The sequence below is a fragment of the Biomphalaria glabrata genome, chromosome 11 (genome assembly GCF_947242115.1).
Source record: "Biomphalaria glabrata chromosome 11, xgBioGlab47.1, whole genome shotgun sequence".
Lineage (NCBI taxonomy): Eukaryota > Metazoa > Mollusca > Gastropoda > Planorbidae > Biomphalaria > Biomphalaria glabrata.
Genome location: NC_074721.1, coordinates 23,010,751 through 23,038,746, shown reverse-complemented (window position 1 = coordinate 23,038,746; position 27,996 = coordinate 23,010,751). Strand labels below are relative to the sequence as shown.

Genomic DNA, 27,996 nt, shown 5'->3' with positions numbered 1-27,996 from the left:
CAAAACTCAAACTCTTTTAAATGAGCTACTATAATAAGCATTTGACAACGTTTGCTAGTGAATGCATCTTCTTCAATTTCTTTTAGTTATACGGTGACGCTAATTAACCTATGTAAATGTTTCAAATAACAGGGACTAGGCCTATACGTATAATAAAAATAATTCCCACTGGCATTGCTCAGCTTATCAATAGTCGATTATTCACAGGGGCATACTATTCACTGGAACATTCTTTACATAGTAACAGATTACCTATAAAAGTAGACCATCTCTCACGTTACAGCCCAACACCTATGACTATACAAAAGTTTATTGAATTTGGTGAGTGCAGTAGCATTTTTTTTAAATTTAACATTTGACACTATAGGCCTATATATATATATATTTCTATCTAGACTTGCAATGTTTTCATGTTACGATTAATTTAGGCAAAAGCTCACGATCAGTGTTAAACTGTTGCATGAAACCAGGGGCGGACAGGGTGTCAAAATCGGCCCGGGCATGTCTATGCAATGCAGCCCCCAAAATCGTTCTTCTAAGTTTCATAATGTGACGAAAACTGGGTTTACGTAACATAATGCATTTCTACTAGTAGGTAGCCTGCATGGTTAGCTTTAGGAACAATGTAGGCTACTTAATATTTTTTTTTTTAACTATTTGGTATTACTAAATGACACTTGAAATTGGATCTTTTATAACGTGTGCAAAATCATGCTACCATATAGGCCTATAGTAACATAGCCATGTACTTGACATTCACGTATAGGGCTCGTTAACATTCCCGTTCAACGAACTATTCACATTGTTTATGACTGTGTCCAAATGGATTACCCGTAGAACGTTTGTATCAGCAGCCTTCACCATGAAAGTACCTTGCGTGATGATGCTTATCCGCCTATCTTTAATATGCAGTGATTTTGTTTATAAGCTCCTTGACTTGTGTACAAGACAGAATCATTACAAGATACACCCATGTCAACTCTTCATCCTCAATTCTTTTTTCCGCCCAGCTCACAAGATTATCTGCTGCTTTCTTAATAAACTAACTTAACCTCTAGACCGTTTACCACTGGGGTGGTAATTTGCATATATACGAGTGAAATGACTTTTATTTGGACCAGAAGAATGTTTTTTGGACATTCCGATGGTCTAGACTCTAGAGGTTAAGTTCGCTTAGTGCGTTATCGCTAGGCGGTGTTGTCGTTTCCAGGGCCACTGGTTCGAGCCTTGGTAGGCGCAGTCCCTTATTTTCGTCGCATTTAATTCAATACTTTCTCCCTGGTGCTGCTGTTTATTTATGTTTAATATGTATGTATCATCATTTGTTTCAGCGCCTCTATATTTGCTTTCTTAATAGCTTGTATCTACATCTTGGAGTTGGCCACACACACACAATGTAACATGCTCTCAGAGCATCACGTTCATTTGTTTAAAAGTAATCTAATAACCTTATGGGAAAACAAATACTGTCAAGATTGTTGTATATTTTAGCAAAGTCTCTTTATATTTCGGTTTAAGTCTACATCTTCATTGTCTTGACATATTAGTGTTGGATAACGTGGCTTGATCTCTAGGAATAAATGACGTTGTGTTTTGTTCATTCATAGACGCTGTTCATTATCTTGTGCTTGCCATAGCCATATTTATTTCACCTTTATTTTTAGCGGCCCCCGTAAGGGGAAAAAGCCGCTATTAGGTTTGTGCAAAATGTCCGTCTGTCTTACTCAGATCTCGAAAACTAGAAGAGATATGAAAAATTTTATTTCATCATTAAATGCGGCTTGAAAAGTTTAGGTGCAACGGCTACTTTTGGGTTTCTAAAAGCAAACCGTTTAATTTATAAAATTAATTATGCAAGCGATTTTTTCATAAAAAGACACCAATTCTAAAACAATTATGTAAATGTAAGGGAGTCGATGTTACAATATACTAACAATGATTAACTCAGGTAGTATATTTTCAGTATCACTAAGTCAAATATTATAAAATGTACAGGAAATGTTTACAACAAATATAAATAATAGTTAAAGATGTTTTTTCTGGTCAACTAGCTGCTAAAATTAAAAGAAAACATTTCGTTTTGTTTATAAAGCCTATTAATGCACTTTGTATGTAAATATCACGCACATTTTTTAAAATAGACTTTTTATGCAGCGATTTTCGTGCATTAGCGTAACGTCGCAACATGATCAGGTGCTAAACCAATTCCTTAAACTTTTTTAAAAAATCAGATTTTATTTATTTTTTGTTTAGTGTCCCCATCCGAATAAAAGAAAATTATTTTTGTGCGTTTTGTCTGTTGGTCAGCCTGTTCGTCACGATTAGATTAACAAATAAGACTAGAGGCTATTGCAAATCTGATTTAACATTTAATTTTTCATTGAGAAATATTGCAATAGTTTTAAGTATCTATAATAGATTGTTCCGGATGTTTTGTGAAAAACAAATCAATGCCTATGACTATTTGTTTGCTCTTCTAACTTATACTAGATTTTATTTCCATGCTTAAACGTTGCAAGAAACAGATGATCTTTTATATATTAATCCAGTTTTTTAATGTAAATAGCATATAAATGCTAAATAAAAATATCTATACTGATTTATATTTCATTAACTATAAAATTGTTCCGGATATTGTTTTATAAAAAATAAATTATGTCAAATGATTGTTTTGAAATCGCATAATTGACTAATATTTCACTTATATTCTTTGACACTACGTCAATATAGTTTATTTATCAATATCAATTGTTCCGAATTTTTAACTTAAAACAAATTTATGTCAAATAATTCTATTTTTTTCAAAAATATCGTCAATAGGTTATTCAGGATTTTAAAATAAGAAAGTAATTTACAAGAAACGATGATTCAAAATCAATTTTTAGACTTATTTTACAGTTAATTTTCTTGCCGAAACATAATAAAAGTTGTTTAATCGGTAAAGAATGTTCCGGATTTTTTTTTGAAAAAGAAATCGACCTACATTACCTTAATTTTCTTACAAATCGTCATCAAAAATGATCCGAATTTTATATGAAAAATCTAATAAGGCATATAAATGTTTGAAATCCCTCTTCAAATAAATAAAACAAATACTTTCCTCATTTACGAAAATTGGTTGTTCCGGATTTTTTTATGAAAAATAGTTTAACTCTATTTATGCAAAATCGCACTTCTATCTTAACCTACATTTAACTTTCTAGCTAAAACGTTAGAAAATCTAATGACGGTTAATATTATGCTCCGATTGTTAAGAAAAACAACTTCCTAACACCAAAGTATGGTTTGAAAAAATCTCCATCTAATTTTCATAACAGATCATCCCACAAATTTAATTAACGGCATTTGATTAATCTGTAATTCTTATTTTCTCTCACTATAAATATATAAACATCCGGAACAATCTATTATAGAAACTAATGCGATGTTTCGGAAGGGAAATTAAATTTTAATCAGATTTTCAATAGCTTTTAGTCTTTAAATTTCTCGCTATTAACATGAAGAACAGACAGACTAACAGACAAAACAAAAAAAAAAGCGTCTTTAATCCTTTTATTTATATATTAAGTCTAACTAGCCCATCAAATGGAATGCTAAAAGAACTCACTCCTGTGCACCAATGTCTATGAATCCTCGAGAAGCTACTCGTATAGAAGACATTTTTTTAGTCTAACTAGGACGTGTGACGTAATGGAATTTTTTCCTTTGACGTCATATGGAGTTAATTCTTTAAATGAAATACTAAAAGATCTCACTCGTTGCACCAATGTCAATGAACACTCGACAAGCTGCTCGTATAGAAGACATTTTTTTAGTCTAACTAGGACGTGTGACGTAATGGAATTTTTTCCTTTGACGTCATATGGAGTTAATTCTTTAAATGAAATACTAAAAGATCTCACTCGTTGCACCAATGTCAATGAACACTCGACAAGCTGCTCGTATAGATGACATTTTTTAGTCTAACTAGGCCGTGTGACATAGTGGATTTTTTTTTCCTTTGACGTCATATGGAATAAATTCTTTAAATGAAGTGCTAAAACAACTCGGTATAGTAATGTTTATTGAACCTCATAATGTGACTTGCATTTTAAAAAGACATAATAGCTAGATTTAGATCTAATCTAGATTTTTACACTAGATCTAGATTTTTTCTTACTCTAGAGCTTGATTTTTAGCGGCCCCCGAAAGGGGAAAAGACGCTATTAGTTTTGTGCGAAATGTCTGTCCGTCCGTCCCGTTTAGATCTCGTAAACTAGAAAAGATATTGAAAATCCGACATCACAATATTTTAGACCATTCAAAGTTCTGATGCAACGGTTACTTTTTTTTTTCTGAAAACGAAAAAAATAATTTTTAAAATCAGTTATGCAAGCAGTTTTTTTAAAGAGAAAAAGCTAATTAGTATGCATTATAAGTTAGACCTAATTTAAAACGAATAGTAATCTTGTAAATTTATTTCAACTTTTTTATTTTGGATTCAAATTACGGATATAACATTTTTCAAAACAATTAGATCAATTATAAGACCAGTTAGGCCAGTGGAGTTGCGGTGGCTGAGCGGTAAAGCGCTTAGCTTCCGAACCGGGGGTCCCGGGCTCGAATCCTGGTGAAGAATGGGATTTTTAACTTTGGAATCTTTGGGCGTCCACTTAGCTCTAATGGGTACCTGACATTAGTTGGGGAAAAGCAAAGGCGATTGGTCGTTGTGCTGGCTACATGACACCCTCGTTAACCGTAAGCCACAAAAACAGATGAACTTTACATCATCTGCCCTATAGACCACAAGGTCTGAAAGGGGAACTAGTTAGGCCAGGTTCACATCTAACTTTACATTCACTTTCACCTATCCTTTGATCTGCTGGATCGTTGGGGCACTACACAAGATCTGTTAACCTTCTTTCTCCATTCTTATCTCTCATTTGTCTTTGATATAATTTCATTCGGATGTTCTTTCTGAAAATATTGAAGCCTGCCTGGGTGGACCACTTTGGGGGCCGATTTTGAGTTTGTGTTTCCACACAAACTGTCTTTTGTAACCTTGTTTAAACTAGATTTAGATTTAAGTTCTAATTAAAATCATTATAGAATCTAGATCTAGAATTTCTTGGTCTAGTTTAGAATGTTTGTTGTTTTACATGTTTCGAATGTTCCTTCAGAGTTGTAGTCCCAACCTCCCGTAGGACGACGGGGGGATGGGAGCGGGTAGGGTTTGAACCTGGGACCATTGATGAATCCAAACGACAGTCTAGCGCTCAAATGGCACTACCAGACAGCCATGATTTAGACTAGATCAAGATCTATAATTTTAATTTCTAGGCTTAAAGTGTAGATTTTTATTTCTAAACTCTAGATTGTCAATATGTCAGTATTGCAATGTTATACTAAAACTAATCTACTATTTTAATATTTCATATTTCAATTAGTCTATTAATTGATTATCCATTTTTTTTTTATAAAAATCTTATCTAAATTACATCTACATTATCCAAAATATATATTTTAGAACTAGATCTAGTAGATATAGATATTGAGAGTGCTAAATTAGTAGTTTAATTTAGGTAGATTTACATCCTCATTCTAGTTCCATTTAAATGAAAATGCTCAATACCAAAAGATTATCTAAAATCGCTCTTCTGACATATTGTAGGCCTACATGTCCGGTAGTTGTCATTTCGTAATGTGTAGGTATATTATCAATAGTAGGCTATTATTTTGTAACCAGTTTTTCATTAGATTAAGAGCAATGCCTGGTTGTGCGGTTAGCGCGCAGGACTGATTATCTCTACGGTCTTGGTTTCATACCCTGCTCGATGCCATCCTCAGTCGACCAGCGAATATGCGGATCCGACAGGGATCCGTCTTCCACGGGGGCCGCCTCTGAGTTTGTGTGGCAACACAAACTCTCTTTGTAATCTTGTTACTATTGTGGTAAGTGTAACTACACGCAAACGAAGATTTTCCGAAATTACTTTGATGCTGAAATACTTACAATCAACGATGACGAATTTACGACTCACAAATTTGGCAATTTTGTCTATTGAACAAGACTAGAGGAAAAAAACAGATTTTGATAAAATTATCGATAGTTTGAGGTAAAACTTCCCATCTTTGCGAAATAGCAATGCTTATATTTGTAAAGTATTTGATTGCTTTCTCTTCATTATTTATTACAATCATTAAAGTGCCTCGTTATATTAGAGCCCAAGTTGTCTAGTTCTTGACTTAGCCACATTGTTTTGTCAAGGGTTGATAGAGAATCGTAACTACTGGTGTCAGAAGTGGGATATTTTGATGGCTTCTATGAAAACCCTTGAACAACTTCTTGTTAAGGAACTGAAGCGGGAGCTCCTCGAGCGTGGACGGAAGTTAGGCGGAAAAAAAGATGCCTTAGCAGCACGTCTCCGGCAAGCCCTGCTGGATGAAAATGAGGACCCAGACACATATTTGTTCGAATTAGAACCGGATGTGGTGGAGCTCTTGAGTGCAATGCAGGAACAGATGAACTCGGGTCAGAAAAACATTAAAGAAAAGACTAAATGGATTCGGGAATTAAAACCGAGATGTTGGTCATGAATCAGCGTATACACGCCATGGAGGAGACAATAAACCAAAGAATAAACACCATAGACGAGCGGATGAACCAAAGGGTTGACGCTGTGGAAAAGGCCATTGAAGAAATAAGGACTCAAGTACAAGGTGAACTGACCAATTCAGTGGGGACTAACGTTATGTCATTTGTACCAGAAGTGTCTATGAAAATAAAGCCTCCAGTTTTTGATGGTTCCGTTTCCTGGTCTGTCTACAAGCGACAATTCGACGCTGCGGCCTAAGTGAACAAATGGAACAGCAACAAGAGAAAGTGGCAGCCCTTTTACTAGCCTTGAGAGGAAAAGCTTCTGAACTTCTCCAGTCCATCCCGAACCACCAAGATTACGCTGCTCTTGTCCATATTATGGAACTCAGATACGGGGCCGAGCATCTACTAGAAGTTTATCGAGTTCAGCTGAAGACCCGTCAACAACGTCCCGATGAAACATTACAAGAGTTAGAGACGGACATAGAGCGCCTAGCCCATCTTGCTTACCCAACAGCCGCACAAGACTTTCTGGAAGTAATTATCACAGATGCCTGATGCACTGATGAATGTAGCTAAAAATAGCTAATTGACCTGAATTGACTTTTTTAATGAAAACATTGGCGAACGATCTATGTAAAAATGCTTTGGAAAAACAAATTTCAATGTTAATTTGATTAAAATATGAAATGAATGGACTATAATTAATATGTTAATGTGTTTAATTATAAAACTATCTTTGCGAAGAGAAGTTGTATCATCTTAGAGTGGAATTAGAGTTTTAGACCTAGGAATAGAGAGATGTGTAACATTTCGCGTAATGTCTAATGAAAGATTGTTCGTCAGGAATTCTAAATTTGCAGATATAAGGAATGAATTTATGTAAAAATGCATTTGAAGCTTAATTTTATTAAATAATGAAATCAATAGACTATATTTTGTATTTTCATGTGTCAAAATAAAAAACTATCTGCGCAAAGTGTGGTTTCTAAAATTAGATCTAGATCTAGGTCCTTTCGATCTTTTCATGTAAATATGGTAATCAAAGCCTAGATCGATGAAGTTATAATGCTTTCATAGAGTTGGTAAACTTTTTTTTTGAGGGTCTTAAGTTTGTTTTAGGGCTACAATACATACACTACGGTCTAAGCTAGTACCCAAGGAACATTTCTGCCAAGTTTTATCAAGATTGGTCAAATGGTTTTGATTTCTATTCGTAACATACATACATGCATACGCCTTACTTTCTACTTTATAGTATAGATATATGCTGTACGCGCGTTTTTGCTTAGGGTTAGGTTTGGAAAAAAATCGCCCCCCCTCCTTTTCCAAAGCTTTGAATCCGCTAGTGGGCCTACTGGGAGAAAAATGTGGGATATTCTATTTCTTTCTTTTCTGATGACATTGTTAGAAATGAAAGTAGTAATAATGTAATTTTTTTATATTAAATATGAACATACATTTACAGTATTCAATTTTTCAACAATTGAGAATTTCCATAAAATCATGATTATCTTAGAGACCTTTTGGCATCCCTCTGCTTCTGTCGCCCGACCATGTGTCGCGCCCGTGGCGGGGGGGGGGGCACGATATAAACACTTGTCTTCCTCTTCCCTCCCCCACCCCGCCAGTACTCTATACTGACCTAGACTATACTATATAGATCCAATCATTTACATTTTTTATAACCTTGATAATGCCACGTTTCTCCCTCAAAAGCTACAGTCTGCGGGCTTTTTCAGTGCACGGACCAAAGGTTTGGAACTCACTCCCCATTGATCTCAGACAGACAACATGCTACACCACTTTTAAGAAGAACATTAAGACCTACTTGTTTAAAACTTTTTTAGATTAGTTTTTGCTTAAAACTGTCATGTTTGTGTTTGTAATGCTATTACAGCGCCTTGAGCCTACATTTCGTTTGTTAATAGCGCTTTATATGTTGATATGGTGCGCAAAGGTGCACGCGTTCAATATAATAAAGTATCATTCTCCGCCATGACACTATTGGTTGTTGTTTGTTTATTGCTGACTGTGAAACTAGATCATAATTAACATGGTGGCAGCGGTGTATTAATGATCAAAGGTAATCATTAATCAGTATATAAAGGTTTATTGTTTGCAATAATAAATAGACAACAATTCAAGACTACGCCGTGCAATGGCAGCTAGAAATTTCCTTCCTGTACCCGAGCAGCTCGAGGTAGAAGGAAACATGGCCGCTAATTGGCAAAAGTTTCACCGGAGCTGGCGAAACTATGAGTTAGCCACTAAATTGTCGGAAGAATCAGAGGAGGTCAGAGTGGCCACCTTTCTAACAATTATAGGGACAAAAGCGATGGACATATATGAAGGTCTTGAAATTGAGAAGGGAAAAGAAAGAAAGGTGGAAGAAATAGTGAATAAATTTGAAAGTTTTTGCATTGGAAAAACGAATGAAACTTATGAGCGCTATGTTTTCAATACTCGTGAACAGCAAGAAGGCGAGGACATTGAAAAGTACATAACAAATTTGAGAAGACTTGCAAAAAACGTGTAGTTTTGAACGCCTGGAAGATAGCTTGATTAGAGACAGAGTAGTTCTTGGTATTAGAGATGAATGCCTCAAAATGAAATTGCTACAAGATAGTAGTCTCTCATTGGAAAGGTGCAGAGATATTTGCAGAGCATACGAGACCGCCAACAAACAGTTGAGACAAATGCAAGCCGACCCTCCAATCATTGAGAAAGTATCAACACCTTCAAGAACAAACATTCAGAAAGGTAAATGCAGGTATTGTGGAAAGATTCACGAATACATTAAAGAAAAGTGCCCTACATGGGGTAAAATGTGCCTAGCATGCAAGGGGAGACATCATTTTGCTGTAATGTGCAAAAAGAAAATTCAGCAGGTGTCAGATGATATGTCTAACGATGCAAGACAGATACAGTCGGACACAAGAGATGATGTCATGATGGTAAAAAATGAATGGGTGATGTCTTTGGAGAACCACAAAAACGAAAAGGATGACAGCAGTTATGACAGTAAATGGTCACCGTGTAAGGTTTCAAATGGATAGTGGAGCTGATGTAAATACCATCCAGGAAAAATACGTAAATAAGAATCAGATAGAAAAGGCAACGCAAAGATTACTAATGTGGAATAAGACTGAAATGAGACCCTTAGGGAAAGCCACTCTAACGACGAGAAATGAGAAAACTATCGAAACATTTGAGGTGGAATATATAGTTGTACCAAATAATCTAGCATGCCTTCTAGGTCATGAAATTTTAACAAGAATGAAGTTAATCAAAGTCAATAAAGATAGGTTCATAGCATCAGTAGTGAATAACCAAGAAGAAGACTGTTGTCCAAAGTTTACTGGTGATTTGGGTGACTTAGGAGAAGTGTCTTTAAAGATTGATAGCAGCATTAAGCCCAAGGTTCTGCCGTGTAGAAAGATCCCTATTGCTTTACAAGAAAGAGTTAAGGAGGAGTTAAAGACCCTAGTGCAGAGAGGAATCATAAAACCAGTGATAGAGCCTACAGAGTGGGTGAGTCAGATGGCAATTGTGGAAAAAGCTAATGGAAAAATTAGGATCTGCATAGATCCACAAGCCCTGAATAAAGTTTTACTAAGGGAATTCTATAATCTTGCTACTTTAGATGACATATTGGCAGATTTGAACGATGCCAAAATATTCAGCAAATTGGATGTGCAAGAAGCTTTCTGGCATGTCAGACTAGACACAGCGTCATCTAATTTGACAGCAATGATAACCCCTTTTGGTAGATACAAATGGAAACGATTACCATTTGGACTGAAAGTGAGTTCAGAAATTTTTCAGAGACGATTAAATCTAGCACTAGAAGGACTGAAAGGCTGTTTCAATTACGTTGATGATATTATAGTGGTAGGAAGAGGAAGAACGAAAGAAGAAGCACTCAGAAATCATGATATTAACCTAAGAGAGCTGATGAAGAGATGTCAAGAAAAGAAGATTAAACTGAACCATGAAAAGTCTGTTTTTAGAACAGCTGAAATTAATTTTTTGGGTCATAATATTACAGAAGCTGGAATAAAACCAGACCCGAACAAAGTATCTGCGATTTTGAGTTTGAATGCTCCAAAAGATATTTCATCAGTCCGAAGATTCTGTGGCATGGTTCAATATCTTGCAAGATTTGTTCCAGACTTGTCGACAGATTTACAGCCCATAACAGAGTTGGTCAGAAAGAACACACCATTTGTTTGGTCTGATCAATGCACACGAGCTTTCAACAAGATAAAACAGAAAATATCGACTCATGGCACATTGATATATTTTGACCCTAACAAAGAGCTTACATTACAAGCAGATAGTAGCCAAAATGGGTTAGGAGCAGCGTTATTACAAGATGGCAGTCCAATAGCATATGCTTCTAGATCATTAACTGATACTCAGAAAAGATGGGCACAGATTGAAAAAGAATTGTTAGCAGTGGTTGTTGGTTTGGAACGTTTTGACCAGTATACGTATGGCAGGACAGTTATAGTTCAGAATGACCATAAACCACTGGAAAACATCCTTCAAAAACCACTCAGTTCTGCTCCGAGAAGGCTACAAAGTCTAATGATGCGTCTTTATCGTTACGATATCCAGTTTCAATATGTCAAAGGCAAAAATTTGTTCATAGCTGATACTTTGAGTAGAGACCCATCAGAGGAAAAGAGTGATATCCCTGATGTTTGTGTCAATACAGTGGGACTGGCAATACCAGATGCAGTGCTGGAGAAAGTCAGAATCGAGACAGAGAAAGATAGAACATTGCAAACACTTATTCAGTATATCCTAAATGGATGGCCAGACAAACATAATAGTTTACCTGAACTCAAACAATATTTTTCACTTAGAGACATGTTAACATACGAAGACGGACTCCTGTTGAAAGGAGAACAAATAATCATACCGATATCACTTCGCAAGGAAATAGAAGAAAAACTCCATGCAGCACATCTGGGAGTAGACTCAATGAAAAGAAGAGCAAAAGAAACAGTTTTCTGGCCTGGATTATCAGCTCGAATACAGGAAATAGCCAACTCATGCTACATTTGTCAGAAAAATAAACCAGCAAATCAGAGAGAAGAATTAATACAGCACGAAATAGGTTCTAATCCGTGGGACAAGATTGGAATTGATTTATTTCAAATGTGTGACCAACAATATCTAGCCATAGTGGACTATTATTCAAATTTCATAGAGGTAGAAAACATGCAGTTGACAACAACACACGCAATTATAAAGAAACTGAAAGTTTTATTTGCAAGATATGGGGTGCCCAAAGTTTGTATATCTGATAGCGGACCTCAGTTCACATCGGAATATTTTTCCAAATTTATGATGGAATGGGGAGTGACTCATTTGAAATCTTCTCCAGGACACCATCAATCCAATGGAAAGGCTGAGTCAGCAGTTAAAATTTTGAAGAACATAATGAAGAAATCTAGAGAATCAAAGTCAGATGCTTATGAAGCTCTTCTGGAATTTAGAAATACTCCAAGGCAAGACACAAATCTAAGCCCAGTTCAGATGTTTTTTGGTCGGATGACTCGAACACTGATACCAAACAAAAGGAGTAACATTAAGATTTCTACATGTCAAGAGAACATTATGAGAAGGAAAGAAAAACGTCAGATGAGTGTAAAAACATCTTATGATAAGAGGTCAAGAAATTTAAGTCAGCTGAAAACTGGACAGATGGTCTATTTCCAATCTCCTAATGACCCTACATGGAGACGTGGAAGAATCCAGTCTCAAGTCAATCAGAGAGCTTACATTATTCGAGGTGACAATGGTGCAGTGTACCAAAAAAACAGAGTGCATATTAACCCGAACAGAGAAACAGAAGAAGATATATTTCCCGATAATGATAACAACATACAGGACAATAGAACTCAGGATCAACACGTTCGCCACTCATCAACTCATCATTCCCTGCGACCAAGGGATCAGTTGAAGAAACCGACAAGATTCAATGACTATGTGTCTTAATGAACTATTGAATGTTGATTTTTAAATGTGATATGTTTCATATTGATTGAAGCGTATACATGTATGTTATGTTTAGTTGTTTATGTTGGGGTTTTGTTTTATTTTTTTTCTATGATACTCCCCGAAATGTTTTATTTTTTTAAATTTTTTTTTAAAGAAAAGGGGATGTTAATATGGTGCGCAAAGGTGCACGCGTTCAATATAATAAAGTATCATTCTCCGCCATGACACTATTGGTTGTTGTTTGTTTATTGCTGACTGTGAACCTAGATCATAATTAACTGTCATGTTTGTGTTTGTAATGCTATTACAGCGCCTTGAGCCTACATTTCGTTTGTTAACAGCGCTTTATAAATACAATTATTATTATTATTGTTAATGATCTCGTCATGATTTAACATTATTCGAATATGAATTTAGAAATACATATCAAATATACCAGTCATTTTTCCTCCCCCCCCCCCCACCCCTCCGGGTTGAGAAACACTGACATAGATTAATCGAATGGTCAATACATTCATGAAAACTAGATTTTATTTTCAAATCGACTCCATACATTCCAGACATTGTAACTGCACTCTTATATCTTTGAGCTCGTCACTTCAAAATGTCAGGTTCTTCCTATCAAAGACTTTTAAGATATCAGAACTGATCTCCATTGCAAAATTAAGAACAACATATTTTCCACCAGGGTGTTATCCTTTGATGGGGGCTACTCAGTGCGGTCGCTTCCCCCCCCCACCCCCTTTTGTGAGCCCACCTATTCAGCGGTTCTCAACCTTTATAGTTCCGGTTGTTTTTTTTTAACAATTCCTAACTCAGCGACAACCAACCAACCTTAGACTTATTTTCGTTTATAACCCTAAGTAACTGTGGCTTTTCCTAATGTTGAAAGTAGTCATCAAAACGCACATTTCTGATATCCATGTTGTATTTTTATTTTCGAACCTGAAGGTCATCAAAGTTCTATTTTAATTTCGAAAATATTTCATTATTTACTTATATTCTGTTTAGGCCTAATATGTATCTTTCTGCGTACAATTAAATTAAATTTTTTTTATTTTTTTTTACTTTCTTCCATTGCGTATTGACAACGAATGTCTTCAGTGTTTAGACTTGATAACTAACAGGATGGAAAACTCTGTTTCGAAGAGATATGTTGCTGGAAATAGAAGAAAGCGCAACACAATCTGAGACAGAACGGGATATGAGTGCGGACATTTGATCCAGAATTATTTAACTCACATTGAAGAGAAATCTTTTTTCGCTGCTTTGCTACTAATGAATTAAAAAACTCTTTCTGTTCTGTCTCTGAAACATCTTTAACCATGCTTTAACTTAGTAAATGGACTTCTAGAAAGTGCAGAAAGGGGTGCAGATTTATAAATTATGAAGAAATTTCGTTCGCAAGCCTGCGCCAATGTTTTTGTTGTTTTTTTTTCCCAAAAAATTATCATTGTATCCATTTGTCAGGTTCAACGTCATTTTTTTAACTAGTAAATAGATCAGTGTTTCTCAAACCTTTTTGTCTGCCGGCACACTAAAAAAACTACAAAAATTTCACGAAGAGCAACAGTTGTTTTATAATAAAATGAAAAAATATTTTACCATTTTTAAGTATTACATTCAATGTGAAAGGTGTGCCTGCTTTTGAGAGCAAATGCGATCTAATCGAGGCTTCAAAGTCGATAAACAATCTCGCATTTCATCGTCTATTGTAAAAAGTCTCTCTCTTTTCTTAGACTTCATTTCAGTCAGTGCTGAAAATCCTAATTCACAAACCATGAAGATATAAACTGATTGAAGGATATAACTTGCTGCATCATTTTTCAAATCAATAATCCACTCTCCTTCTTCACTTGTAAGATTTGAAGCTTCATTGTTTCCAAATATATAACTGATCCATCCATATTCAAGACTTCCAACTGTTGGAAAGTAATGCTGCAATGCTGACTGCAGGTGTGTCAAAGTGTCCAGAATTTGGGGGTGAATTCTTTATTTGAATCACATTCATTGTAAGTAGGAAAGCAGTCGAAGACTCCTTTCGAGATCTTACTTTGCCACAAAGACAATTTTTCACCAAATGACTTCAGTTTTGGGGATGCAGTGATGATCCTTGAAGATTTAAATTCAATGAATTTAATTTGTCAAATAAATCAGAGAGAAATGTCACCTTAACCCACCAGATCTCGTCATGAATAGAAAATCAAAAGTCTTTTTTTTTCAGCCTCCAAGAATGACATCAACTCAGCCTTGAGTTGGACGACACGCTTTAACACTTTTCCCCCTGGAGAGCCAACGAACGTTGGATGATACAGGAGACATTTGTAGTCTGAATCCATTGCTTCACAGAGCTGAGAGAAAAGTCGGAATGCAAGCGGTCGAGATTTGATGAAGTTTACAACTTCAATAACTTGATCCAGAACAGACATCAAATCTTTCGGCAAAGACTTGAAGACAAGAGCTTCTCTGTGGATCATACAATGAACAACTTATACTTTTTGGATTTTCTTGACGCACAAGAGTGACGAATCCCTTTCTATTTCCCTGCAAGGAAGGACGGCCATCGGTGCAAACGCTGACACAGTTTCTCCACTTTATAGTTTGAAGAGGAAAATGTCTTCGTTCACCACATTGAAAATATCTTCGCCTATGGTCGTAGTTGGTAAGTCTTTGCAAAATAAGAATTCGTTGACACATTTTTCATCTTTTATGAACCGAATAAAAGCTAGCAGTGGATTCATCAACTGGAAGAGACCACAGCAGAGACACTTCATCGTCAGTCACGTCGAAGTGTTCGCAGATTTGATCTTGTAAATCTGACGATAAGTCTTCAATTCTGCGCGAGATAGTATCATTTCTCTTTAACTATTTCGGTGGCATCGGGACCTAGTTCGTTTCAACAACTATTGCTAAAGCTGGTGCAATGACAGATTCAGCCTCTGTGTGTGCTTTCTTGCGTTTTGCTAATAGCTGAGCAACCTTATAACTTGCAATCAATCTCTTTTCTGGCAGCTTTAGGTAGTTCGTAAGTTTCTTAGCTTGTTTCGTTTGTTGAGCCCTGATGTTTTCGAAGTATTCCTTCGGTTGCGCTTTTACAGCTGGATGTTTTGTTTCCAAGTGTCTCTTCAATTAGCTTGGAACAAGCGCCTCATTCGATACAGTTGCATTGCAGATCAGACAGAAAGGCAATGGAGAATCTTCAGGTCCCGAAGATATAAAACCATATCCGATGCAATCTTCTTTGTACCTTCGTTTGGTTCCTTGCTTTTCATTTAACACTTTCGCAGTTTCATTCTTGCTAACGTATTTCTCCATGGATAACAATGAATAATGCTTATTGATAATTTGTTATTATTAGCATACGCCTACAAAATTTACATGAAATGCATCGCTTATTATTATCGTTACCAATTCAAAAATTGCTGTGCGTCTGCTTAGGCGGCCTACAGTAACGCTGCACGTATGGCGTTCTGAAAACTCCCGCGGTACATCTGCAAATCTTCGGCGGCACACTAGTGTCCCGCGGCACACAGTTTGAGAAACAATGAAATAGATGATGTTGAAAACGTGTAAATATTATCGTCTAATTGTGAAATCTGAGGTTTAATTTAGTAGGATGATAAATTCTCACAGATAAATCGAGGCATGTTGATCTTGCACGACTCATCCAAGATTACAAAGATATTAACCAGGTAAGGTATTTTCCGTAGTTCACTTTTAACGCTGTAAAGTGTTTCTAACGGTGGTTCGCTTTCTGATTTAAAAAAAAAACTTTTTTTTTGCATGGGCCCAGCCATGATTTTTTTTTTTTGGGGGGGGGGGGTATATATTGGTTACTTGTTGGGATTTGGGGTTTAAACTCAAAACCCCTTTTTAGCTATTTCTATGTGATTTAGTGGCAGTAGCTTTGCTTTTCATTTTATTGGAAGGGAATTTAGAGACTCTTGTTTCCTTTAGGTTTTTATTGGCGGGGGTTTCTAATCTCAACTACTCCCCCCCCCCCCCCCCATGGCTACGCTGGAGCCTAGTATGGCCGGATAGTGAAAATGGCAGGATATACGGCCGAAGCTACTATCCGGTGCATCCCTATTTTAAACCCGCTTCCAATAAAAAGAATAGCAAAGCTACATTCACTAAATTACACAAGAGTAGCTAAAAAGAGTGTTGTATTTACCGCCTCCCTTTTCCCAATTAAGAAAAAACAAAACCGAAAGATAACTAGTCAATTAATTTCATACTCGTAGCCGGGAAGGGATATCAATTTTTAGTGTGCAATTTGCTTTTTAGCGGCCCCCGTAAGGGAAAAACCGCTATTGAGTTTGTGCAAAATGTCCATCAGTTCGTCTGTCACACTCAGATCTTGAAAACTAGAGGAAAAATGAAAAATATTATTTCACCGTGCGATGCGGCTTGAAAAGTTTAGGTGCAACGGCTACTTTTGGTTTTCTAAAAGCAAACCGTTTAGTTTATAAAATTAATTATGCCAGCGATTTGTTCATAAATATACACCAATTACATAAATGTTAGGGAGGTAAACGGGACTGGATTGAATAGGAGGGTCAAGAGGCACAAGCAGCTGCAAGCAGAAATGACACAAAGTCTCTCCATCGTATTGTCCGAGATCTCACTGGAACAAAGTGTGGACATGGAGCACCGATAAAAGACAAGCAAGGCAAAACTTTGTTAACAAAAGAAGAACAGGATGCAAGATGGGTAGAGCACTTTAAAGAGACCCTTAACCAACCGTGACCCCGTGTATGTCGAAGGCGTCGAACCAACCGTCGCCAGACCTGACTTACACATTCAAGGACCCATCTCCGGACAATGTTCTCAAGATCAAGACAGACCCAATAACTGCTGAGGAGGTTACCATGGCCATTGCAGTGCTAAAGAACAACAAAGCAGAAATGCTAAAACATGGGGGGGGGGGGCAGTGCATTTTTAACAGAATGACTGATCTCTTAAATCTCTGAAGGCGAACTTCAAAAAGTCCCTGAGGACTGGCAAAAAGGAGTGATTGTAAAGCTTTCAATAAAGGGAAATTGGCAGACTGCAACAATTGGAGGGGCATTACTCTCCTCTCTGTTCCAGGCAAGGTTTTCAGCAGTGGCGTAGCAAGGTACCCGTGGGCCCGGGTTCAAGAATGTGTTGATGGGCCCCTACCCCCCCCCCATATATTTCAAATATTTTATGTGACAAAGAAATTCAGTACTTTGTATATATCGGTACATTTACTCAAAGACATTTCTATGTGTGAGCTTGCGCTCCCAGAGCTATTTTTCTACGTATTTTTGTTGTATAGGTTAGAGCTCTTTTTATATATTTTAGTTTTATAGGTTAGTGTCAGATTTTATACCACATATTTAGTGCGGGATAGTATATATTGCTATGTCCTCTATGCTGTTTCTTGGACTTTTGACCAGTGTACGGTCAGTACCGCATCTCTGTCTGTGTGACGAGAGATCTTGGTGATCTTAAATGCTAGTAATTGTTTTCAATATTTTTATTCCTGTAGCCTACATGGGACGGCCTGCTATTATTACTGCTGAATATAGCTGCTGAAATACATGCTCCTGTGTTATTGCTGCTGTATCTAATATTGCTGCTTTAAGCTGCTGCTGTAGATTTATTTTGTTTCTGTGGTGTGGCCTTAGTGACTTAGTTATAGTCTGTTTCTGTTCTTAGTGAATACTAATAGTAAGGTACTAAGACTAAGGTGTTCTTGTTTTAGTTTTAGTTATGGGTTAGTTGTAGTAGTAGAATATTGTAGCTCTAGACTAGTTTATTGTAGTGTATTTGTGTAGATCTAGAATTTAGGTCTAGTCTAGTAGTTGTAGTGATTTAGTTAGATAGTTGGTTTTATCAGTTTGTGTTAGATAGTTGGTTTGGTTAGTTTCTTGGTGTTTGTAGTGGCGTTGATTTAGAGGGTTGTTTATAGTGGTTAGTGTATATATTATATTTTATTATTGATTTATTTTTTTTTGTATGTGTAAATAAAGTTTCATTTTGTCTTATTTAATTTCAAGTAAAGTTTCGTTGGTGCTTTCATTTAGTTTAGGTTAGTATAGTTTAGTTGTCTGGCAACTCTAGCTCCTTGGTCGTAGACTGAGGTGTCACAGATGAAACTCACCCAGTAGCGCTAACATCTGCCTACTGTTAAAATTTAATGTTGAGCAGAGAAAAGGTCCTCTCTCTCGCGTCTCCTGACCTGCTTACATATGCAAGTTCATGTACACAGCTGACAAAAATAATTTAAGACCATGTTTAAGTACCATTTAGCGCAGTGAATATAATGCGCAAGCGGCTGCTTTTGTTGAAACAATAAGGGCCTACCCGCGCGTACAGCATATATATTAGAATAAAAAAAATAAAGCATTGTTTCTCAACCTTAGGTGAAAAAAAAACACCACACACACACAAACCGCCATGCTGAGGCCTTTCTCTTGACAGCTAGTAGGTCTGGGGGAGCACTGTAAGCCCACCCAGTGGGGTCCGGGGCGAAGCCCCAACGCCAAAAGCGTTTTCTTGCATTCTTTACTACAGAAATGCATTCTTCTGACATCTACAGCTCAGTAGGACCTTTTGAATAAATTTTTTACTTGAAAATATTCTAATATGAATTTACAGGCCCTTACAACATTGCAAATAAAACCGATTAGTTCCTTGAAAAGATAAGATACCCCACATTGTTAGATTAAGACTTTGAGGATCGCTGCAGAAAAAAAAAATTCGAAAAATACATTTTTAAAAAAGCTCATTTTTAAGTGGTAAATTTTGTTCAGTAGGCATGTTTGTTACTCTGTTGTGCTACAGAGCCAAGATACAAAGCTCTAAAACAAAAAAATTCGGAAGTGGGAGGAGAAATTAAGTGGGCCAATTGGCCTTGCCGCTGTGTTGTCAGTTATGGTCCCAATTTTTTTTTATACAATAGAAAAATATCAGTATTAGGAAAGGTTGGAAAAAGGTGACTAGGAAAATAATATTTGGGTTCAGAACTCTTCTCAATTGTTACTCTATTTAAAAACATGGGTTGATGTTTTAATGTTAATATAAAGTTTGGTATGACGTTTAGGATATTTTAAGAAAATTTTATTTTTTTAACCATTATTTTAAAAAAATTAAAGTGTAGGGCAGGCCACAATTGGTCATTAGCTATGGGACCAGGCGATATAAAACCCCTACGCCCATGCATTGTCGTATTTTTAGAGTTCAGTATGCCTTCTGCTATTTGAGATATGGGGCCCCATATAAGTCCAGAAATTGTATGTAACTACTAAATACTTCTTATAGGCCCTAAGCTAGAGCTTATGTTGTATAGAGGTAAATCCGGCCCTACCCCCATGGTTGTTACACCATCGGGTGTGGGCCCCTAAATGGTCGTGGGCCCGGGTTCATTGAACCCCTTCGCGCCATGGATAATACGCCACTGGTTTTCAGCACTGTTTTGTTGAGGCGGCTTCAACAGTCTGTAGACGAGACACTCAGAGAAGATTAAGCTGGCTTCCGAAAAGGCAGATCATGTACAGAACAGATCTTGGCTCTACGAAATATCATAGAACAAAGTCTTGAGTACCAACAACGGCTAACGATCAGTTTTGTAGACTTTAAGAAAGCGTTTGATAGTTTCCACTGAGAGTCACTATGGAAAATAGTTAGAGAATACGGTATCCCAGAAACACCTATACAGTCAGTCTAGTTGCTGCATTAAAACAGTAGAAGGAACAACCGAGTTTTTCAGCATCGAGACAGGGGTGCATCTTATCTCCCTTCCTTTTCCTCCTAGCCATCGACTACATAATGAGGAGAGCAATGAACCAGACTGCCTTTGGTATTCCATGGCGTGAACAAAATCGAATAACGGACTTAGACTTTGCTGATGACGTTGCACTACTCGGGGCTTCAAATAAAGGCATACAAGAAATGACGGAGAGCCTAGATAGAGAAGCACCCAAAATTGGCCTCCGCATAAACTTAGATAAGACCAAAATTTTGCGAGTGGGATATGAGGCATATGAGATATCAGACTTGGCGAGTCAAAGCTTGAAGAGCTGGACAAGTTCACGTACCTTGGCAGCATCATAACAAATGATGGAGATGCTTACTATGATGTAGCGTGCCTAATAGGAAAGGCAGGAACCATTTTCCAAAGGCTGCAGCCTATTTGGACAAGCCAAGCCATTGGGCTCGAGAAAAAAATACACCTTCTCAACACAATTGTCATCCCAACTGCAACATATGCATGTGAGACATTGAAGTCATCTGTCAAAATTGAGAAAAGGCTAAATGTGGCTCAACAAAAATGGCTGAGACGGATTTTGGGAGTCAGTTACACAGATCGAATCTCAATCAAGGAAATCCTATGCCGAACTGGGAGTCGACCCCTTAGTGAGATTGTGACAGAGCGTCGCATGAGGTTTGCAAGGTATGTTCTCCGACAAAATGAATTACGCATAATAAGAGTTGCGATGACATGGAGGCCATTACAAGGAAAGCGCAAACAGGGACATCCTAGTACAACTTGGCGCCACACTTTCACGGGGGTTCTCAGAGCAGGTAGGAAGAGGCTTCAAACATTGCCAGAGACAGATTTTTGTTTCAGCAGCTTGCCGCCCAATGCGCCGAAAGACGCGGGAGGGTCTAAGTCAGTAAGAATAGCACATTATGTTTTTGAAATAAAACGTTTTATTAGCAGGATAATGCACTGTAGATAACGCTACCTCAGAATATGCATTTTGTTGGCTTTCAATACCGGAAATAGTGCTTGGCAGCGGGGCTACGCCCTGCGCTGGGGGAGCACACAGCACTCCCCCAGTACCCTTTGCTGCCAAGGGAGGGGATTCAATAATTTTTCCACTAACCCTAGGAAGAACCTTTCTATGGTACAATAAACGTCTTCAGAAAGAATGAAGGGTCAGAATATAATAAAGATTAATTATGTATGTGTAACACACACACACACATATTTGCAGGGGGGGAGAGAAACTAAAGAACTTATAATAGATTTTAGAAAGAAAAAACAAACTATACGTGAACTGCAAATAAACACTACATCTATAGAACAAGTAAAGGCATATAAATATCTAGGCATTATCATCAACAACAAGCTTTCATGGGAAGACCACCTTGGAACTCTGACAAAGAAAACAGCCCAGCGACTTTTTTTTCTATACAAACTCAACAGTTTTAAATTAAATAAGAAGATCCTTGAGACATTTTACGGCGCGACTGTACAAAATCTTCTAACATACGGAATAAGTTGTTGGCAAGGCAACGCCTCATCTAAACTGTTGCAACGTCTAGAAAACATCATTAAAAAAGCATCAAAAATTACACTCACAACATTACCACATTTAAAGGAACTTTTTGAACAAACATGCCTAAGAAAAATCGAAAAAATCTTGGAAGACAACGGCCACCCGCTCCATCAGAACTACGCCAGGTCGTCGCGAAGTGGGCGACTGCTGTCAATCAAAACAAGAACGGAGCGGTACAAAAACTCGTTCGTACCTCACTCGGTCAGACTCTATCACCGCCACTCATTGATCAGGGAACATGAAATGCACCAAGATACCTGTGTGTAGTCGCTGAATGAACTCTTTATGTTGTCTGTTGTATTTATGTGTATTTTTTCTGTTGTGTTGTCTTTATATGAGAAACGAGTCCTTGTAATCACAACAAATTTCCGTAAGGATCAATAAAGCAGTCTTAGTCTTAGTCTTAGTCTTAGTCTTAGAAAACATCCCTCCAAACCCCTCCCCCCGATTAAAATTCTGGCTACGCCCATGATGCTCATTACAAACCTTAAAAAAGTAGTAGACTGTGTAAAAACTAGATTCCACAAAATGAACAGAAATAATTTTCAGTAGTCGACCGGCTGCGTAGCATACGCCGCGATTTAACAGGGCCGGTCTTAGGCCACTGCAACCTATGCGACCGCAGTGGGTCCCGCACTTTCATAGGACCCGCGCTTATTCAAGGTGTATAAATTATTAAATTAAACCATTTTATAACTTTAAACAGATTTCCCGCGCCCTCCTGTCGATTTACCAAGAGCTCCTGGAAATCTCCCAAAATTGCAAAATATTCGAAAAAGTCCTTAAAATATACGGAAATATATAGACAAAAGTTCTCATTTTGGGGTGTCGCTCAATATGGAAAACACCAATCCAACGCGCGATAAATAAAAACGCCATTATGCATAAGCCGTAATTGTGTAATCTGGTGAAAGAAGCTTCTCGCGCCTCAATTTAATGAAGAATTACTTGAGGTTAACAATTCTCAAAGATAGATTGAAACATTTGGTAATTCATGCTATTTAGCGTGATCTATGTAGGAAACAGAATTATTATGAGATACTGTATGACTTTGTTACACGCAACTCTCGTAAAGTAATTCTTTAGTAAAGAATGAATAAAATGCATAGATGAATTTATTTTCTAATACAAACTCTTACATTTTACTTATTGTCCGCTTCCCTACCCAAACTTGGCCCTGCGAAATCCGTTTCGCATAGGGTCCCACAATGCTTAAGTCCGGCCCTGCTATTTAGTGACCTGTAAATATACATAGTAGATTACTTGTTCTCTTTCCATGACTTCTTGGTCACAATGGTTAAGTCCGGCGCTGCTATTTAGTGTTTGTAAAATGTTTGCTTGTAAAATGTTTTACATATTTCGGATGTTTCTTCAGAGTTGACGATAGTTTACTTCCTAGTCTAAACTAAACCTCCCGCATGGGATGGGAGCGGGCAGGGTTTGACAGTCCAGCGCGCAGCCATCCATATCGACGTGGGAATACCCACTTGTTCCCCCCCCCCTCTTGTTTTTTCGAGGGGTGACTATCTGTAGAAATAAGAGAGTGATCTTTCCTTTAATAATAATAATAATAATAATACCTTTACACGTTCGGTGTGATCAAATGGACTGACACCGACCTACATGACATTGACAGACTCACTAGAAAATTACTAACCAAGTTTCGATGCCTACACCCCAAGTCCTCCACCATAAGGTTATACCTGCCCAGGAAGGATGGGGGTCGTGGATTGCAGAACATCTTCAAATTGTGTAAGATGCAAGTTTTAAAAATACGATCAAAACTGCTCGCCTCCAGCAACAAATTAGTTTCCTTCCTACGGAAATACGACTCCGATGCAACCCCTCTGAACCTACACAATGCTGATGTCAATATCGGTTTGGACGACGCAGGGCATGAGATTCGCCAATGGGAAGAAAAAACACTCCACGGAAAATTTCCGGCTTCATTACATGGGGACAACATCGACAAGGCTGCTTCCTTAACATGGCTCAAAGCAGGTCATCTCTACCCTGAAACAGAAGGCTTTGTTACAGCAATACAGGACAGAGTAATCAGGACAAAAAATTACGAGAAGCATATCCTGAAACTCAATGTTGTCGACAAATGCCGAAAATGTGGAAATGTGGGCGAGTCGATTGAACACATTATGGCAGGATGTCCAGCCCTATCAGAATCAGCCTACCTAGGTCGCCATAACCAAGTTGCAAAGTTAATACACCAACACCTGGCTTTGACGTACAAATTGATCGGTAAGGACACTCCCCCTTATTATAAATACTCTCCGCAAGAGGTTCTCGAGTCTACTGAACATCTGCTGTACTGGGACAGGCCTATTCTGACCGACAAAACGGTAGATTTCAATCGCCCGGATCTGCTGTTCATTGATAAAAAAGAAAAAACCGCTACCATTATCGATATCGCCGTACCACTGTCTCATAATTTGAGAAAAACTGAGATAGAAAAACAAAGAAAATATGGGAACCTAGGCTTGGAGATTAAGCGTCTATGGAAATTGTCCAAAATAACAATATACCCCATTGTTATATCAACCGAGGGGATAATAACAACTGACCTCACAGACACCTTCAAGGCCCTTAACATTCCTAGGAACATCTTCGTTGCCTGTCAGAGGGCGGTACTGCTGCAGACCTGCCACATCACCAGAAAATTCCTCAGTGGAAACTGTTAAAGGGACTACGATGAATTTTGTTTCTCTTTAGCGAAACTCGACCCTGGCAGTGCCAGAGAATGACTACTTGTTCATTTCTAACATAATAATAATAATAATAATCTTTATTATCCGTAAGGAAATTTGTCTTACAATTTGTGCATTACACCAAACAAAAAACATTATAACTATAAGAAACCAAAGTGTACATTCACACCAGACTCACTCATAATTTACATGTGACAAAGTTTATACCAGATTGTTCTTATTTAATGATTTGATTGCCAGGGGAACAAAAGAGTGTTTGTGTCTGTTTGTCTTTGCTATCGGTGTCTTGTATCTCTTTTGTGATGGTAAAATCACAAAGTCCTGACACAAAGGGTGATTCTTTATTTCGAGGATCTTGTTAGCTTTTTTATAGATGTTTGTCTCAAACAACTGCCCAAATGGGGTTTGTTTTTTGCCAATGATTTTGCCAGCAGCATTTAGGATTCTATTAAGTTTATTTTTATTTTTAATGCTCAGATTGCCATACCAGGCAGTGATATTGAGACTTAAAATATTGCAGATGTGAGCGTGATAAAACATAGCCAAGGCCTTTTCGCTAACATTAAACGAGGACAGTTTTCTTAGTAGTCGTAATCTTTGCTGCCCTTTTTTGCTGATATAATCAGTATTTGCAGTAAAATTTAGTTTATTGTCTAGGATAGTACCAAGGTATTTAAAGGTTTGCACAATTTCAATAGTCTCTCCAGCTACAGAAACAATATCATTTCCCTTCTTGTCCCTACGAAAATCGATTATCATTTCTTTGTTTTTTTTTACATTTAATAATAAAAAATTATCTTTACAGTATTCCTCAATGTGTTCTAGTTCTTTGAAATACTCATTTACGTCTGAGCTCTCTGAGAGCAGGGCAAGAAGAGCCGCATCATCAGCGAATTTTGTGAAGGAGCAACAATAACTATCGGATTGAAAATCATTGGTGTACAAAATGAACCACAATGGCGATGTTACAGCCCCCTGGGGCGCCCCTGTGTTAACTATGCGTTCATTAGATATAACATTGTTTACCCTAACCCTCTGAGCTCTCTGGGTCAAAAATTCATTAGCCCATAGTATTATGTATGGACTAATCTGCAACGCTTTCATCTTTTCAATGAGTAAATGAAGTTGTATAGTGTTAAAAGCTGATGAGAAATCCATAAAGAGCAATCTTACATAAGTGTTCGGTAAGTCCAGATGTTTGTAGACAGTTTAAAATATTTAGGATGGCATCGTCTACACCTTTACCCTTTTGGTAAGCAAATTGTAAAGGGTCTAACTTATTACAAAGATCATTCAGAAGAAACATTTTAACCAATTTTTCTAAACATTTAGACACAATGGAAGTAAGTGAAACAGGTCTATAGTCATTCATTTCCTTTGGTTTGGAAACCTTTGGCACAGGTACAATTATAGATGACTTCCACACAGGTGGTATCTCATGGTTTAGTAATGAAGTAGAAAAAATATCTTGGAAAGGTTCAGCTAGTTGTTCAGCACATTCTTTTAAGATTCGCCCTTTTATTCCATCAGGCCCACCAGCTTTCATTGGGTTGACGTTTTTGAAAATGTTACAAACTTGCTCTTTAGTAATCGCTAATTCTAAGCAGTTGTTAACATTGACATCCTCAAGGGCTTTGAGTCTTAGAAAATTAAAATCTTTCGTGTCGAAGCGACACTCGTTGGCCAATGTTTTTTCGTCTCTTGTAGCAAGATTATTTTTAAATTTGACTTGTGCTCCTGCCATTTTGTTCATGATGCCCCACGTCTGTCTCATGTCACTTGTATTGATTGAGTCTTCCAGCTTGGTGCGGTAGTTTCTCCTCCCTTCCTCAAGAACGACGTTGAGATTTCGTTGAGCAATTTTCCTTGTCTGTCCATCGCCACTCATAAATGCTCTTTTCTTTTTGATTATTTCCCGTTTTATTTTTGCAGTGACCCATGGTTTATTGTTGGGGTATATCTTGATGCTCTTAGTACTGACACACATGTTTTCACAGAATTTGATGTAATTTGTCACTGCGTCGACCCATTCTTCCAGATTTGAAGTGGTCTCTTTGAACAAATTCCAGTCAGTGCAGTCTAGACATCCCTGTAGTTTGAGAATATTGTCTTGTGTCCATTCTTGTACGTTTTTTTGAATGATTTTTCCCTCTTTAAGTTTTGTACGGTAAGTAGGCAGCAGTTGTATTGTTTTGTGGTCCGATGATCCTAGTGGTGGCTTTTCACGAGATGTGAATGCTCCTTTGATGTTACAATAACATAAGTCCAGAGTTCTGTTTTCTCTTGTCGGACATGAAATGTGTTGATAGAAGGTGGGTAGGTCAACCTTCAAGGTGCATTTATTAAAATCACCCAGTATAACTACTGGTGCGTCCGGTGACCTTGTCTGAAACTCATGCACTACGTCAGCGATTATTGCAGCTGCAACTTCCGTTTTGGCTGTAGGCGGAACATAAACCAGGATAATGTAAATAGCCCCAAAGTCTCGTGGCAAATAAAAAGGTCTCAATGAAAGCGCCAGTAGTTCTAGATCCGGACAGCACATTCTCTTTTTAACCGTGTAGTTGGTACAGTATTTGAGGTTGATGTACACACAAAGCCCTCCACCTTTCTTCTTCTTAGACTCAGCCGTTCTGTCAGATCTCACGCAAGAGAAACCATCAATAGCAATCAGGTTGTCGTTGTCATCCTCCTCTAACCATGTCTCAGTAAAAGCCAATAGACAACTTCTCGTCCAAACTCTTGAGAGGAGAGGAGAATTATATATATATAGATTACGTTTTGCAATTCTAACGACATTGTTTTCGTTGATAATAGGCCCTGTTCGTCAATAAATCATACAGTTAGTTCTGGTGATGTTTAAGTTAGGCCTACTCATTCTGTAGAATTCGTTTAAAAATTGTTCGGCCACATTGGGCGGCAAGCTGTTTCCATAAAGATCTGTCACTGGCAATGTCTAAAGCCTCCTTCCAACTGAGGTTCACTGATCTGTTCAAGTTACAAAGCTTACACCAACTCTATCGGTCTTTCTGGGTGGAACCTTGTATACGTTATTTCTCCCACTTCCCATTCTCGGATCAAGTAGAATCTGTACAATAATTCATTGGCGATGACAACACATGAATAAAAAAAAAAAACAAAAAAAAAAAACAAATAGTTAATCATATTTCGTTTTAGATAGAAAATGTATTAAGATTAGTGAAGATAAGCCTTGTGTAGAGAATTAGGTCGTTCGCTAAAGATGTTAATAACTATATATAAAACCTATTTTATATTTTAGCTCAGTGGCTAACGCCTCGATCTTCATAATACAGGATATCGTATCGAGACATCGAGTTCGAATTCAGACTAGAGAAGCTTTAAACAAGCT

At 37.4% G+C, this 27,996-nt stretch overlaps 1 protein-coding gene across 1 annotated transcript in view; it reads left to right on the top strand.

Moving 5' to 3' along the window:
• LOC106059039 (pyruvate dehydrogenase (acetyl-transferring) kinase isozyme 3, mitochondrial-like) overlaps positions 1 to 27,996 on the top strand; it is an 82,624-nt gene continuing 54,628 nt past the window's right edge. Inside the window, exon 1 of the mRNA XM_056045500.1 lies at positions 1 to 321. Within this exon, the coding sequence (XP_055901475.1) occupies positions 117 to 321 (205 nt within the window). The 5' untranslated portion in view covers positions 1 to 116. The remainder of the gene's footprint in view (positions 322 to 27,996) is intronic.